Source organism: Tachypleus tridentatus, chromosome 4, assembly GCF_004210375.1.
Source record: "Tachypleus tridentatus isolate NWPU-2018 chromosome 4, ASM421037v1, whole genome shotgun sequence".
NCBI classification, from domain to species: domain Eukaryota; kingdom Metazoa; phylum Arthropoda; class Merostomata; order Xiphosura; family Limulidae; genus Tachypleus; species Tachypleus tridentatus.
In genome coordinates, this window is record NC_134828.1 from 109,336,196 (window position 1) to 109,353,068 (window position 16,873).

Below are 16,873 nucleotides of genomic sequence, written 5' to 3' on the forward strand. Positions count from 1 at the left end.
TGTTGATGTTTGTTTCATTTTAGCATCCTAACAGTTTGTTCGTGTCATTAAACCATAAGAATATGTTGATGTTTGTTTCATTTTAGCATCCTAACAGTTTGTTCGTGTCATTAAACCATAAGGATATGTTGATGTTTGTTTCATTTTAGCATCCTAACAGTTTGTTCGTGTCATTAAACCATAAGAATATGTTGATGTTTGTTTCATTTTAGCATCCTAACAGTTTGTTCGTATCATTAAACCATAAGGATATGTTGGTGTTTGTTTCATTTTAGCATCCTATCAGTTTGTTCGTATCATTAGATTTTGGTTTGATTTCCTTTCTCAATATTGATTTCAAGGCGAGAATACCATTAGGTTTAACAGCTACCAACAGCTATACACATATTCTCATGAATGTTGAATGTATTTAAAATGTACCAGTTCACTGTTTCGTCACTGCTGAGAGGTACAAGCATATTCCTTTATGGTCAATAACTCCTACTCATTTCAGTTTTGATATAATATACAGTGTGCCAACAGATAGTTATATACACAGTAAAACGCATGACAGCAGTAATCCATTTATTCATGCTAGAGGTTTCAAACATTTCCTCACAAAGGAACGTTTCCAGGGTGAAGTGTATGATCCCACTAATGCATTGAAACAAATCGAACTGTAAGCATAGATTAGAGTCCTGATGAGAACCCGATATTTTCCATGTCATTTATTGTTAGTTGCAACCAATTTCAGCATCCCACCCTGGATGTATACTTGGAAGTTACGCAACACACTACAGAGTTGAGTATCCACTTAACCATGAGTTTTTCGGCCATATTTTACCATATAATGCATTTGTCAACCATCGCATTTCATCTAGCAAAAAATGTTGACTTTGAGCTGGAGAAGAAAATTTTCGAAAATGCTTGAGAAACATTCGCTAAGGTTTGGACAGAATTGGTTCTTAGTGATTATGACGTAACATCGGGATTCGTATTTAGAACATAGTGAAACATGTTTGCCGAAGAGCCATTCACGGAGCAGACTACACAGCCCGTTTGACAGTCTTAATATTTGTTGCAAGTCATGAAGTGCAACAATAATAAATGTTGTAGAGCATAGAGAATAAACTGGCTTGACGCGTTTCCTGGGAAATGTCTACCTGTGTCATTTCCTTTGAAATGTTGAAGAACGTAGAGAACAAACTGGCTTGACGTGTTTCCTGGGAAATGTCTACCTGTGTCATTTCCTCTGAAATGTTGTGGAACGTAGAGAACAAACTGGCTTGACGCGTTTCCTGGGAAATGTCTACCTGTGTCATTTCCTCTGAAATGTTGTAGAACGCAGAGAACACACTGGCTTGATGCGTTTCCTGGGAAATGTCTACCTATGTCATTTCCTCTGAAATGTTGTAGAACGTAGAGAACAAACCGGCTTGACGTGATTCCTGGGAAATGTATACCTGTGTCATTTCCTCTGAAACCAAGCAGCAGGATAAAAGGTAAAAAATAAAATCACAAAACGCAGTTGTGGTTACTCTGTTTAAAGAAGATGAACATGTTTAACACTAGAATAGTTAAGCCACGAGTATCGGATGTTTCCTTCTCTAAATTCTGGCTTCAAAATATCCCAAACATGATGGTCTTTACATCATCCAGCAGTAGGCTTAGCACGTCCACATTCAAGTAACCACATGGACAGAGACTTGAACCACGTTGTTATAGGCAGAAAGACAGCGCAACAGTCACAATTTGAGTGTTCCAATCTCTGCCAAAGTGTTTAAGTCAAGGAAGCCTTGACTAAGACTGGCCTTAAAGAGGCACATCGGGTTTTCATCCAAGTTTTCTGGGATGATAAATAATCTATAATTATGCTGAAAATTCATCATCTTTTGGATAAAGTAAAGTTATCAGTTTGACATCCAAATATAACAAATATCGTTCCTTTATCTGAAAAGTTTTAATTAAGAACGTTTAGGAATTACGGTTTCTGATAAACTTCCCTCAATTCAACCTAATTGCATTTTGAATTAAAGTTCAGCTTTAATTTACAAAATTCTATTTTATCATTGACTTCAGTTAATATTATTTTTAGTCACTTAATTCGAATTGACCTTATCGAATCTGTTCTTATGGAGTTTTTTCTGACATCAACATTTTGCGGAAATATACATATTACTGTACAATTGTTTCCATAGTTTTTATCAGCTTTATTAGTTTAGTTTTATAAAGTAGTTTGTGTAAATATAGATACACTTTTCGATCAGTTTGTTTTCATAATTGAGTTTTGTAAGTTCCGACTGCCAACCTGTGTTTGGTTTTAATTTCTGTGTCACTTCTTGTTAAAATGACACCAAACACTGTTGATGTTTTAAAATTCTCCTGCATAACCTGATAAGAAAGATTTTCTCTTTTACACACGGAGGAAGTGGAAAAACAGTTTATATAAAATCGAATACAGGTGAGAAATGTAAGTGAGACAGAGTATTTGACCCCAAAATGGATGTTCGACCTTTTATTCAAATCAGTTTAAAATAAAATATGTATTTATGTCAAGCATTAAAAAAGTAATAAATTGCAAATAAAATCTAGTAACAACTTACGAATTGTTATTCTAATTATTGTTGTTATTTTACAACAGTTTAAAATAATTAAATGAATATCTTTCTTGTTTGTGCTATTTTAAACCGATAGTTCCTTTATCTTTGACTAGAAATTATTTTATCCATTTTTACATATAACAAACTAATATACTACGGCTTGTTTGTATTTTCAGCCTATATCTGACACGTTGGCTCAGTGGTCAGGTCATAAACCTGCTGGCCAGGTTGTTAAGGCACTTGACTCGTAATCAGAGGGTCGCAGGTTAGAATCCCCGTCACACCAAAACATGCTTGCCCTTTCAGTGGTGAGGGCGTAATTATGTGACCGTCAATCCAATTATTCGATGGTTAAAAAGTAGCCAAAGAGTTGGCGGTGGGTGGTGATGACTAACTGTCTTCCCTCTCGTCCAACACTAGATAGCTCTCCCGTAGCTTTGCGAGGAATTCAAAAACAAATAAATAAATTCTTCTCTCGTATATTTGTTTGATTCTTTATCTCTAAACTTGTTATTTTAAAAGGTAATTTATCACTTCTCACTAAATTAATTGTAATTCCCAAGTCTTTAAATGCAACTTAAGTCGCAAGAATATCACGTTAACGGTCATGACACGTCAAGAACGGACCTGTCAAACGTTGAAGAGTTACTTCTATGTGCAACAGGAAAAACCCGGATAAACATGTTTGGTCATACAATATTCTAAATGAAGTATTTATGCTAGTATATCCTCGTTCGCTATAACAATGAACCACATTCCTCTTCAGAGTTTAGAACAGCTCAAGTAATCCATCTCTAACCTGTTTTTCATACAAGTGCTTTTTTAATATTCGGATTGAGTAAACAAAAGCTCTAACTGCTAAATCACTTTTTACCTGGGAATTCTTTAGCGACTTAAATAGTTTGTCTATTGTTCTAACATACGGAAATCCCATATATAATGGGATATATATATCATTAACCTACATACTCCGCTATCTCAGTGTGCGTTAATGAGAACTAATATACTGGTCAGTTTATACAACTAAATAAGAAGAAAGTGAGTAGAATCAGCACCTGTTATTTTCAGATAAACTGATATATTATGTTGTGGTTTCGGCTGAATTTTCTTACATGGGTAAATGCATCCATGCTAGGACTGTTAACTTATCATGAATTGTTTATTCGCATGTACAGAAAAAGCTATAATTGAAGACCTGATTTATGTTACCGAAATTATTTCAAACTTTATCCCTTTTCAAGTGTTTCTTATTCTAGATTTATAACATCAGTAAGTAAGTGACAAGTAAGGGGTTTTATTATTGTTGTTCTTTCTGTAGTTTCCATATTTACTGAAGCCAGTTTTCAACGACCTTTTTGGAGTCGTCCTTGTGCCAACTGCTGTCTAATACGAATATTTTGTTATGTTTGGTTTGGTTTGAGTTTCACGCAAAGCTACACGAGGGCTATTTGCGCTAGTCGTCACCAATTTAGCAGTGTAAGACTAGAGGGAAGGCAGCTAGTCATCACCACCCACCCCCAACTCTTGGGCTACTCTTTTACCAACAAATAGTAGGATTTACCGTCACTTATAACGCCCCCACGGCTGAAAGGGCGAGCATGTTTGGTATTAAGGAGATTCGAACCCGCGATCCTCTGATTACGAGTTGTATGTTTTAACCACCTGGTTGTGCCAGTCATTACTTTTTATGTAACAGTTGTCTTAAAGACGGCTTCAAAAAGGGAGTTCAAAACTTGTTACAATAAATATTGAACGCTGATAGAACGAGTGGTATTGAGCTACATCCAATGAAAAGTACTTTGTGATCTTTGATCGTACAGAAAGAAGCACTTTTGGTTAGCTACACTTTCCAAGCTATAGTTTAAGTTTGTTTATTATATTAAAGCTACGTAGATTAGAAACAATATAAAATTCATTTGCGAAGGAGCTTTTTAGATGTAATTAAATAATTTTACAGGACGTATGGACAGCTCACAAAATATTCTTCTGTACCGATATTCATAAAGCTATTCCACTATATCTGTTAGTCTATTTATACCATCAAGAAGTCGCTTGTTTTTATACGATTTCAAAGCATCAAAAGTTCATATATTTTAATAATGCCAGCTAACAGTAGCTATTTTAATGTTTTGTTAAAGTTAGCTATTGGTACTTATTAAAATAATATTCAATAGTTCTTTGTGCATATTAATAGCTTCGGTAACTTGTTTTTTTCATATTTTAGTGAGAAAGTTCTAATAAATCTTTATTATATGTTATAATAAAGTAAGTTTCAATAAATATTTACATGTCTTAATAAAGTAATTTTAACATAGCCCGGCATGACCACGTGGTTAAGGCATTCGACTCGTAATCCGAGGGTCGCGGGCTCGAATCCCGTCGCCTCAAACATGTTCGCCCTTTCAGCCGCGGGGCATTATAATGTTACAGTCAATCCCACTGGTCGTTGGTAAAAGAGTAACCCAAGAGCTAAATTAGGAACGGTTAACGCAGATAGCTCTCGTGTAACCTTCCGCGAAATTCAAAAGTAAACAGTAAATCTTTACGTGTTTTAATAAAGTAAGTTCCAACAAATAGTTGCAGGGTCATATCTTCAACAGATCTTTACGTGTTTTAATGATGTAACATCCAATACTTATTTACATGTTTAATAAAGCGAAATCCAACAATTTTTTACACGTTTTATTAAAGTACATTATAACAGTTATTTACATTTATGGATAGATAAACATGATGTCTTTTTGTGTCTGTCTCTCGCCGTGGGTCTGTACTTTATGCGCCGTCACATCTTTAAAGACATAAGTTCTGAACTAGGAACACAGAGAGAACTTTGTTCGGGAAGTAACGTGGACTATACAACTGTGACCTCAGAGCCGTTTTCAAACCGAAAATTATTTATATGTATATAAATATAATAGTGCTGTCTGTTGTCTGTTGTATGTCTATGTAACTACTTTGTGTGGATGAATCTTCACCAAATTTAGTATTCAGGTTCATTAGTCCATGAGTAGATACCAGCAAATCTTTAGTTTCACGTTTCACGGGGCCCGGCATGGCCTAGCGCGTAAGGCGTGCGACTCGTAATCCGAGGGTCGCGGGTTCGCGCCCGCGTCGCGCTAAACATGCTCGCCCTCCCAGCCGTGGGGGGTGTATAATGTGACGGTCAATCCCACTATTCGTTGGTAAAAGAGTAGCCCAAGAGTTGGCGGTGGGTGGTGATGACTAGCTGCCTTCCCTCTAGTCTTACACTGCTAAATTAGGGACGGCTAGCACAGATAGCCCTCGTGTAGCTTTGTGCGAAATTCCCAAACAAACCAAACCAAAAACGTTTCACGGTTTTTCTGGGCGTTTCTTAGCACTACTTTTTCCCCTCTAGTTAGATCTTCATCAAATTTAAAATTAAAGTTTGTTTGATCCATACAACCTTGCTGTATTGTATGTTACGGGTTTTAATTCATTTTTACCAATACTTCAACACTGAGATGGGTCATCACTATATCTTACGTAAGGGTTTTTGGGTCCATGTAGAGATATATGCATATTTGAGGTTTTACAGTTTGGGTTTTGAAGCTTCTATGGGTCTACAAAAAACATTAGGACGAGAGAATGTTTTATTATTCTTTCCATTTTATGAGACTAAGTCTTCCATGGTATCACAGAATACAAATTTCAACACTATGGTAATGCTTCGATGATCCCTGTTGACAACTGAATGAGCCAGTGTGAGAATAGTTGTCATTCTTTAATATTCCCATATACCTATATCGAGGGCACGTCATAATAGTTCTGTTTGAATGAACATACTGATCGAATGTATGATCTAAAATAAATGTCACTGCAGTGTCTTAACTACATGGAAAGGAGTTAGCAAGGAGCTAACATGTTGTACCGGTACAAACTGGAAAAATCAATTTTATAACACTCAACAAATAAACCTTGACAAAAACAGTGTTTAACACCATACATTAAGTTCTGCTGTCATGCGTAGAGAATTAATTGTCAGTAGAACAGGGAGTTCGCATAAAAACTTTACGTGGCGCTCATTGGAGTCTTCTACAAATTACTGCAGACTTGAAATGCTCCTTAAACACTAGTGTCGAGTGCACCCTAGATCATGAGACTGAGAGAGATAAGTTTGAAAATAGGAAAGAAATAGGCAGAACACCTAAACTCAGTTACACTGATGTTAAGTATCTTTGTTCATACAGTGTTTGGGACAGAAGGAAGACTGTCACTGATACTCAGCATGACAGAAACAGCCATGTACCAAATGACAGGAAAGAGTCCAGATGTACAGTGCTAAAAAGACTCAACAAGAATGGAATGTTTTGTCGCGTAACAGTTTAAAACCTTTATTTCGATCGCCAAATATACTTAAGATACTGAAATCCGCTGAAAAGTGTAAAAAATGGACTTTTGATGATTGGATTGGAAAACGGTGTTATGGATGGATGAGTCCATGTTTGAAATATTTGGTTCAAAGGGTAAATTGTGATGGTTTGGGTTTTTTTTCTGCTGAAGTGACAGAAGATGTTTACAAGATAGATGGATTAATGGACCAGCACAAGTACCATCAGATAATAAATGGATTAATGGACCGGAGCAAGTTCCGTCCAATACTGATCTGTCATGGTATACCCAGTGGTTTATGTATTATTGGTAAAGGATTCTGCTACCAAGAAGATAATGACCCGAAACACTTTATGAAAGTGTACAGAGACATTTAGAGTAAATACCAAAGAGCACATTGATTAAATATGTTGAAACAATCTCTGCGGCTATTAAAGTAAAAGGGAAAACAAAATATATTAACTATTTGATAAATTCACACACGTTCATTGAGTTTCTCTTGTGCTAAATACGAATATTAATAAAAACATTGATGTTTCATCTGTTATATACCTTTCACTATTCTTTGAAAGTAGCCTGAAATCTAATTTTTGACTTTGTCGTAATGTTTTTGCACAGTAATGTATAAAGAAAGTGACTCTTCACGTCCTAAGATAACCAACCTTTCATTAATCGTAAATTTCCGAGACTTCCCTCCAGAGGACGGGTACTCCAGCTGAAACTTCAACAAAGTAAGTTTTAATAAAGCTTTATCGCTTTAGTAGAATAAGTTTTAAAAAAAATTTAATGTTTTGATAAATTAGTTCTAGTAACCCTTTTATAAAACCTTATACGTTCAAACATTTATTGCAACATTAAAATACGCTATAAATATTCGTTTTGTAAAATGTTCTGTTTTTTACTTCTTTTTACAGCTTGGAATTAGATGTTACTGAACCGTCTAATCTAATGATTCGCTTTGTGTTATAGGAATGGTATTAGCTCGTCACTTGCACGCAATCGTAATGAGTTCACGTGCTAACCTCTCGCAAGGATAGGACGGTTTGCAGAATTCTTTCAATTATTATGGGTCTAAGACATCACGTAATCTCAAAATAAAGCGATTTTAAGAAGGTACATTACAAAGAGCAGGAACATAAATATTAAAATTAGGTATTCAATAGGTATTACACATTACACAAGTTCATATTTTTTATTATCAATATAATATATCAAACTTTATTTATGTTTGGATAGATTTAAATAGAATTTTTCAATCGAGTTATTAAGATATATTAGTTTATGTAAATAAAATAAAAATATTTCAAAAGAAAATAATTTAACCTAATTTGGCACATTTATTATAATGACGGCCTTGCCCTCATATTTTTGTAATTTTCAGACTGGTATTGCTTAATATCAATATATATCTGTATAATTCAAAGCATCGTTTTGTAGCATCATTATATGTTTTCGTAAGTCAAACTAGTGTTTCTTATCATGATTCTCATATACCTATAATTCAATCTAACATTTCGTAACATGTTTATCCTATCCTATACTTCGTAGCATGATTTTCACACGTTTTTGTGAATTCAGTCTAATACTAAATAGCATGATTCTCGTATATATGTTACGCAATCTAACACTTACTAGCATAATTCTCATATACTTTTAACTTTATACAATACTTTATAACATGGTTCTCGCATATTTGTATTTTAAGCCAACACTTCATAACATGTTTATTACGTATCAGTAGCTTAAGCCGACATTTTATTCACAGTTAGTTAGTTTATAGCAACTTCTGTTTATCACGCTGTTTCACTGTTTACTATTGGCTACGTTATTATAAACATTCAGAAATTGTGAATTATATATATCGAAGGCTGTCAGATTTTATGTATGAGTCGGATTCGTTACAGTAGGTGTCTGTGACTTGTTGGCGGTACATTTCAACAATAAACAAACAGCATATAGTCCCTTTGTTTTAAAATAATATATTAAGATAGTGAAACAGCGTAATAAACAGAAGTTGCTATAAGCTCAATAACTGTGATTGAAATGTAGGCTTGAGGTACTGAGACGTAAGAGACATGTTATGAAGTGTTGGCTTGAAGTACAAATATTTGATAATTATATGAGAATTTAAATCTCTAGATACAGAATAATCGTATATTTCATCGAAGTCCACACAAGCTGCTTCAATTACTTTAGAACACAACTGGCAAGACGAATAATTCTTCTCTATTCTGTTATTACAGTACAGTCTGTGATAATTTGTATTTAAAAATCGCTATACGCTCTTTAGGGTTAAATTCACAACCATGCATTTTAGAGCTAAATATTGAACTAAATTTTTAACGTGTATTTATACCACAACAGAGCTCTAGAACGTTCCACATACTAATAGTTATTATGATGCAATAATATTCGATTAAAATAACGAGAAAAAAGTCGGAAGATTCTACTAACATGACGCAATAATATAATAATCGACAATTTACAACAGCTGAACTACACAACGTATCATTAGTAAACAGTTACGTGAACAAATTTGCGATAAAATATCGTTTCTAAATTTAATATTCCTACTATATGTATATAACTATATATATCATAACTTTTGTATTAAAGTTAAACCAAAACAGTCTTGCATATCTAACAAAGACTAAAAATGAAACATCACATAACTTTCGTCGAAACACATAAACATGTCGATGTTTGAGCTCCATTAAAAATAAGAAAAGAGTTTGGGACGAATTTTGTAGGTAGGTTAACCCTACCTGACTTTGAAGGAGATTTATGGCCATTGTTTAACATATTGTGTTCTGAAAATACCCCTAGCTACGATAAGATACTAACTCACATAACATTAAGTCTACAATTTGTCTTTATACGCTAACTATATTCTCTGTTTCTTGAACTTCAAAACTATTATGTGACAAGTCCTAGGACAGATGAAAGTCATTTCTTAAACACACATTTTCTTGAGAATAAAATATTCATAGAAGAACATATTTCGTAAATGACTTCATCTTTGAAATAATACATGAAATTATAACAAATAAGTCCTACTTATTACCGACAGGGTTTTGTGGCCAGTATGTCACGTGATAACAAAAACAAATACTAGTAGGTGCAAGCGAAAATGTGACTGTTACTCTTGAATGTTGGATGTCATCGTTTAAAGATTAGTGAGGTCAGGTCAGCATTTGTTGGATATATTGTTTGCTGGATGTAACAGTATTAGGTCGGTGACTCAACTTTTCCGTTTTTTTATTCTAACTTATTTTGAAACTGAACAGAGAATATTTTATATTTGTCATTCTATAAGTTGTGGAGAAGATGATACGAATGGGAGACTGAAGGAATGACTATTGTGATCTATCTATCGAGAATGGTGTAGGAGAGACTCGTACCCGAATACGTGCCTAAAGGCACTTGATGTACTTGTACTAATAGCTCCCTGATCTGCCCCAGCGGCCAATAAAGGCAACTTTAAAACTGGTCTTACAAGTGGCGATGGTGATCCGTGACTACAACAGACCTTCGACTTGTCCAAGGAGATGGTAAAGTCACGTTTCAACCATCGATGAAATACGTGTAGGTTGCAGGATATCCAGTGTAACATTATGTGGCAGCCGTCTGACGCCTCTTCCTAGCCTTAGTCTAGGTAACCACTTCCTTAAGTAATAAACTACACGCGAGCTCACTCCGAAACCTCCCCAGCAAAAAGTATGAACTTGGATGTAGCGCATAACTATAATATATCATAGTTAAGTTGACAGTCAAAAATTAAGGCCCATAAAATCAACTATAATGGAGTGCTGGTTATGCTCTGTTTTTAACGAAAGGGAGCTACTACTACTTAGAGTATAGTAATGTTTTTGTTTATGAAGTATTATTTGACTCAAATTCGTAAAACTTTTAAGTTGAAATTCAACTTGAATAATTAAATATTCAAGTCTCTTATCTGAAATTGTTTACACGCGAGCAACGTATAAGTTATAAAGTATGTTCTAAGATAAAAAAAAACAACTCCTTTTCATAAAGGAAGTTTCGAATAAGCTTAGAAATGTTTGTGTCGTTTGAATAAATTGATTTAACTGTTTTGTTTCCTTTCTGTTTTTTAATGTTTTATGATTTGTTCGTAGTTAAGCCCAACGTTAAATAATAGGCCACCAGTATTGTGCCCACCACGGGTATCGAAACCCTGACTCTTTAGCGTTATAAGCCCGTGGACTTACAGCTGAGCCACTAGTTTTTTTCTCTTAACTTGCTAAAGGTTTACAAGTTGTTTCAGTCCAGGTGAAAAACATCACATCATATAACTGTAGTAAAACATGGAGATAAAAAGCTACAGTTGCAAACGTCATTGAAGTAGATTTGAAAGTAAACAAATACATTACTTAATCTGAGATTCCAGCCTCTTGTTAGACACGATACTTGACTAATTTCTAAACCTGTTTTCCCATCGCAACTACCGATGACTTGCTGTTATCAGGTTTGCTTTGATCGAGACACTAACCCAAAACCATTTGAAGTGAGCAAGCTTAGCTTAAAGACGAAAACATGTTACTTTAGATACACAAACATTCTAGAACACACACATATATATATAAACCTGTATATAAAGTGAACAAGGTCCTTTTTAGCCTATAGGTTATTTTAGCAAAGAAGTGCAAGTGACGTGACAGGTTTATGGTGTATATATAGAACATCGAAGTAGTCAAAACAGCTAAGTAGAAAAACCTTGTGATTACATAACGAGATATGTGAGAGAAACCAACTGTCAACAGTATTGAGAAGATAAAAATTAAAAATAAGTAAAAATATGAATATTACACATATTGACAAGAAAATAACACTATGTTAGAAAATGTTTACTTTTCCTTATTCCTGGACAGAAAGTGTTATTTCCCAATTTCTTATGCTTGAAGTAAATATAAAAGACCTATTTTTCTCTTCAAACTTTGTTTTTGTGAACTGGGAGCGTATAACGAAAACATGATGGGAGACTATATATGGGAGTTGATACGTGAAAGTGATTTACATTACAGTTGCAAATCTCGAAAAACTACTCACTTCTAAACATTTTTGTATAACTTTAGTATAAATACATGTAAATCTTGATTCATATGTTGTTTTATTCAGACCTTATGCAAATGAAAATGTGCAAATTTGTCCGTTGTTACATAGAAAATATGTTAATTTCTAAATTTCATTATCCAGGTCACAAAAGCAAAATTTTAAGGGAATAATGGTCATTTTTTGTGCTTTTACAACATAAGCAATTAAGAAATAACACAAACTATCCAGGAACATAATTTGTGTTACATAGTGTAATGTAAGCTTTATTATAAGCCAGAATACTGCACATATCAACAAGCCACGAAATTAAACATGACAAATAAACAATTAGAAATACAAATATCCTATAGAAGAGACTCAAACTTATCATTCTTGTTGAAAGCACAAACCACGAACAGTTTATATACTGAGGAACCATGGAGATAAAGTTTTAAAAGGCTTTAGTATTAAACCTACTGATACATGAAAACATTACACATTCAGAACGTAATGTATTTTTCTTCTCCCATACGTGACAAACAATAAAAATCACACAAACTGCTAAGTGATCCGAAACAAGATATCTTCAAGAAACACGAAGATGCCTATAAATTTTTAATGTCTTTAAATCCTTGGAAATAGTATATTCACCGTCCGTGAAAATAACCACTACGCCAGTCTCTGTAACATGAAATCCAGTTTGATCGTAATAGTAAGAAACTACGTAAAAACATAAACGAACTTTTAAACTACAAAACAAAGATATTTCCTACCTGATTTGTTTGTACTCTAAAACCTTCTTTTAACTCGATTAAAACAATATTTCATAAACAGTTTTGTATCGTGTTACGTTCTGCAAACTAACTTATCCTACCTTTTAACACCAAGGATATATTTGTATTCTCCAAATTCTTGTGACCAGCATATCCATCTGAACATCATTAGTTTATTTTGTTAGTAAAACTGGGAAAAGGATATTTAATGAAAAAATATATAACAGTTTTTGATAGCAGCATAAGTTTGTTTTCTTCTATTTTTTGCGTCGTAATTTATAAGACAGTAATTAAATACGATTATGTCAAGTTGAAAGCGAATTTTAATTTGATAATGAAAACAGTAATTATAATAACAAAAGCGGCATAAAGATGCCACATCATAACATCATGATGTATAAGGTAGCAATCAAATACAATTACCCAAGGGTAGGGATAATATTATATTCTATGAGCTTTCCTTTAACTGCTACGCTCTCTCCCACAAACTGCGCTGAACACCCGTAGTGAGCGAGTGACAACACATAACCGTCTCAGATGACCCACTAGGCTTTCTCGATTCGCCTTTCTGTTGGGTTATCTTTAGGAGGTTTGTGATATATTGAAATGGTGGGAGGTTTTTGGAGTCAATACTGTGATATTTAGAGCCAGCCCATATTTTACACCTCCCGAGTCTCATACTTTGGTCAAATTCCCGATGATTGGCCACGATAGCCATAAGACTAGGCGCAAGTAAGCTCGAGGATCAGAACATTCAACAAGCCGACAAATTGCACGAGTATCGGCACGAGACGAGAGAATGACCAATGAGAAAGCAGTTGAAACCTCTGAGGTTCGGCGCTCTGATTGCCTGTAGGCTACACCAGGATTATCACTCACTAATAGACATCTTGAACTTTGATGACACAGCAGCCATATATGGAATGGTTTCCATGACAACTAAACAGCCTCTACTATTATGTCATAATTCACGGTCCTAGAAGTCCGCCACTCGCTTCACAGATAGCTAGCTACTTTCCGACTCTTACCAACTCACTCAGGCCCAAGTTCACGCAGGTTCACGCGCAGTTCCTCCTTACTTTGGTTGCTTGGGGGCAGAGGGCTTGTTGTTGTGAAGCGTGAGTGGGACAGCTCTAGTTGCCCGTCTGCCTTGGCTGTGTAAGGACACGCGGAATGCCATTGTGTTGGGTGGGGATTATAACAAACATAGCGCCTTTCGATTTAGGATAGTGAAAGGCTTACATCGGACTGTTTCTATGGGAGGTAACACCGACAATCTAAACCGTTCTGAGTGAACTAGCTCACAGAGAATATCAGGGTGTGACTTTAGATCTCTGGCATGGCGCTGGCCGTAACATCTTGGAGGGATCCACCGCCGACTGCTGGGGTCTCGGTACCGGAAACCGACCTTGCTCCGCAAACACCGACGGACGGTCACAGCGGTCCTCCTCCGCCCCACAGCCAAGTACGACGTCTCAGACTGTTGATAAAAACGTTCAACACATGGAATGTGTGGTCTGTGGAGATAAAAGCAGTGGCAAACACTACGGCCAGTTCACGTGCGAAGGTTGTAAGTCCTTCTTTAAAAGAAGCGTCAGACGAAACTTGACCTATACCTGTCGTGGAAACAGGAACTGCCCAGTTGACCAACATCATCGAAACCAGTGCCAATACTGTCGGCTCAAGAAGTGTCTCAAGATGGGCATGCGCAGGGAGGGTAGGTTCCCAGGTTAGCTTGCATTTCTCTAACGTTAATATCACGCCACTGGACAGCTGTGACGTAATCAAGGACCAGTTGCTTTGCTTATTAACTAACAAACAAAGGCGACTTTTATTAACGATTTTTAGCCTTTATGCCATCTATAAGTTAATCTATATAATAGTGTACCAAACAAGTACCTGATAGCTAACTTGTGGAACATAAACATTGTTTTTGTATGTAATATCTCCCTAAACTATTACGACTTCTCAGTAAATGTTTCTGACTTGGCATTAAGACGTAGGTGACACGTTAATACACAATATATGTTTTATATAGGGCTGTGATAAGATCTTACTGTTAAACAATTAATACAGTTGGCTCATAAGAATACTACAAGAACAACATTATTTTACATATAATGCGTATTTTTATTATTTGTGAAGATGTACAGAAAACGATTTGTTAATACATTCATGCAACACTAATACGTTAGCGGTGTATTTGAAGTGAAAGCTCTCTTCGTTCAGTTAGGGGTAGCTATGTCTTCTTCCGCTTTGTTGGAATTGTAATAATAACAAACTATCTGAACAACGTAGTTTTTCTTAAAACGATTATAGAATAATGTCAGAAAACTATGTTGTACCGGTGTAAGCTGAAAGTAGTTCTTATAAATAATTTTCAGGATGTTTACAAGAATAACTATGTCCACCGACACGAGAGTTTTAGCTTATGTCTCGTTTTAGCAGCTCACCTCATAGAATGTGTTTAGGATTGAAGTATCAGAGAATTATGATTTTTGTGAATTAGTTATATTCTATCTCAGGATTAATTCTATTAACAGTTCCCAGTTTGAAGTCGTGACGAAATTTGGTATAAATCTCTAAAGTATACCTTATAAGTAGCTTATGGACAGAAGAATGCTATTGTTTCGAATAGAATTATTGTAATTGAAATACGAAGTCCGTGCTTCACAGAGTAATTAGTCGGTTTATCAAGTTCATACTTTGTACGTTATCACGTTTAACGGGTTTAGTATTAAGAGTTAAAACGATGTATGATGATCATAATGTTACACACAGTACTAACCCTAAACACTAAGGTTGTTCTAGTGTTTCAGATATCTTGAATGTTTTAAATATTACGCAGTCCTAAATAGTCAGTTATGCATGTGTGTTTTTATTAATTAATTAATTATTGTGTAAAGTAGTATTCAGTTCAACTGTTATTGTTTTGATCATTTCTAGTTGGTTTCCACTTTCTTATGATCGTTTTAAAATGGTCTGTTCTTTCTTCCACGTATGATGTAATATTCCCCGATTTTTTACCCAGTAAATAGTGTGTTTTTCCCAAACTGTAATTGCTGTGGCATTCTGCGAGTCCACCAGGGTCACAGCGGGATGCCTGGGGACTTACACAGGTAGAAACCGGGTTTTAATACTTATAGTAGGCAGAGCACAGACAGCCCATTGTGTAGCTTCATGTTGAATTATAACCACTCCGTGATACGAAAATGAAGAACATTCACACACTAATGACATGAAACAAAGATACGGTTTCAACTTTTTATTTTGACAACTACATTAGATCCTGATTCGAACCATATTGTGTAGAGAAATGTCCAATTCTTCATTATTAATTCATTATCATTTAATTCTAAGGTGTAATTTGATCATCAAATCACCATGAACTTGATTTTAGAATACTATATTATCATAGTTAGTGTTTGAATACTATAATATCATAGTTAGTGTTAGAATACTATATTATCATAGTTAGTGTTTGAATACTATAATATCATAGTTAGTGTTAGAATACTGTAATATCATAGTTAGTGTTAGAATACTATATTATCATAGTTAGTGTTAGAATACTATATTATCAGTGTTAGTGTTAGAATACTATATTATCATAGTTAGTGTTAGAATACTATAATATCATAGTTAGTGTTAGAATACTATATTATCAGTGTTAGTGTTAGAATACTATAATATCATAGTTAGTGTTAGAATACTATATTATCATAGTTAGTGTTAGAATACTATATTATCAGTGTTAGTGTTAGAATACTATATTATCATAGTGTTAGAATGCTATATTATCATAGTTAGTTTTAGAATACTGTATTATCATAGTGTTAGAATACTATATTATCATAGTGTTAGAATACTATATTATCATAGTGTTAGAATGCTATATTATCATAGTGTTAGAATACTATATTATCATAGTGTTAGAATACTATATTATCATAGTGTTAGAATGCTATATTATCATAGTGTTAGAATACTATATTATCATAGTGTTAGAATGCTATATTATCATAGTGTTAGAATACTATATTATCATAGTGTTAGAATGCTATATTATAATAGTGTTAGAATGCTATATTATCAGTGTTAGTGTTAGAATACTATGTT

General features: G+C 34.5%; 1 protein-coding gene and 1 long non-coding RNA gene across 3 annotated transcripts in view; one reads left to right on the forward strand and one right to left on the reverse strand.

Annotated features, from left to right (window-relative positions):
• Positions 1–2,620: 2,620 nt before the first annotated feature.
• Positions 2,621–13,307, reverse strand: LOC143249872 (uncharacterized). Its single transcript, XR_013028019.1, has 3 exons — positions 13,178–13,307; positions 7,592–7,650; positions 2,621–3,014 (listed from the first exon to the last, which is right to left on the reverse strand). It is a non-coding gene; the product is annotated as an uncharacterized LOC143249872 (long non-coding RNA).
• Positions 13,308–13,793: 486 nt separating this feature from the next.
• The window catches only part of LOC143249871 (nuclear receptor subfamily 2 group F member 1-A), a 60,017-nt gene continuing 56,937 nt past the window's right edge, over positions 13,794–16,873 (forward strand). The window contains exon 1 of one of the 2 annotated variants that reach the window (XM_076500454.1): positions 13,794–14,483. In XM_076500454.1, the coding sequence (XP_076356569.1) occupies positions 14,258–14,483 (226 nt within the window). In that variant the 5' untranslated portion in view covers positions 13,794–14,257. The remainder of the gene's footprint in view (positions 14,484–16,873) is intronic. The other variant, XM_076500455.1, reaches the window with a different exon arrangement.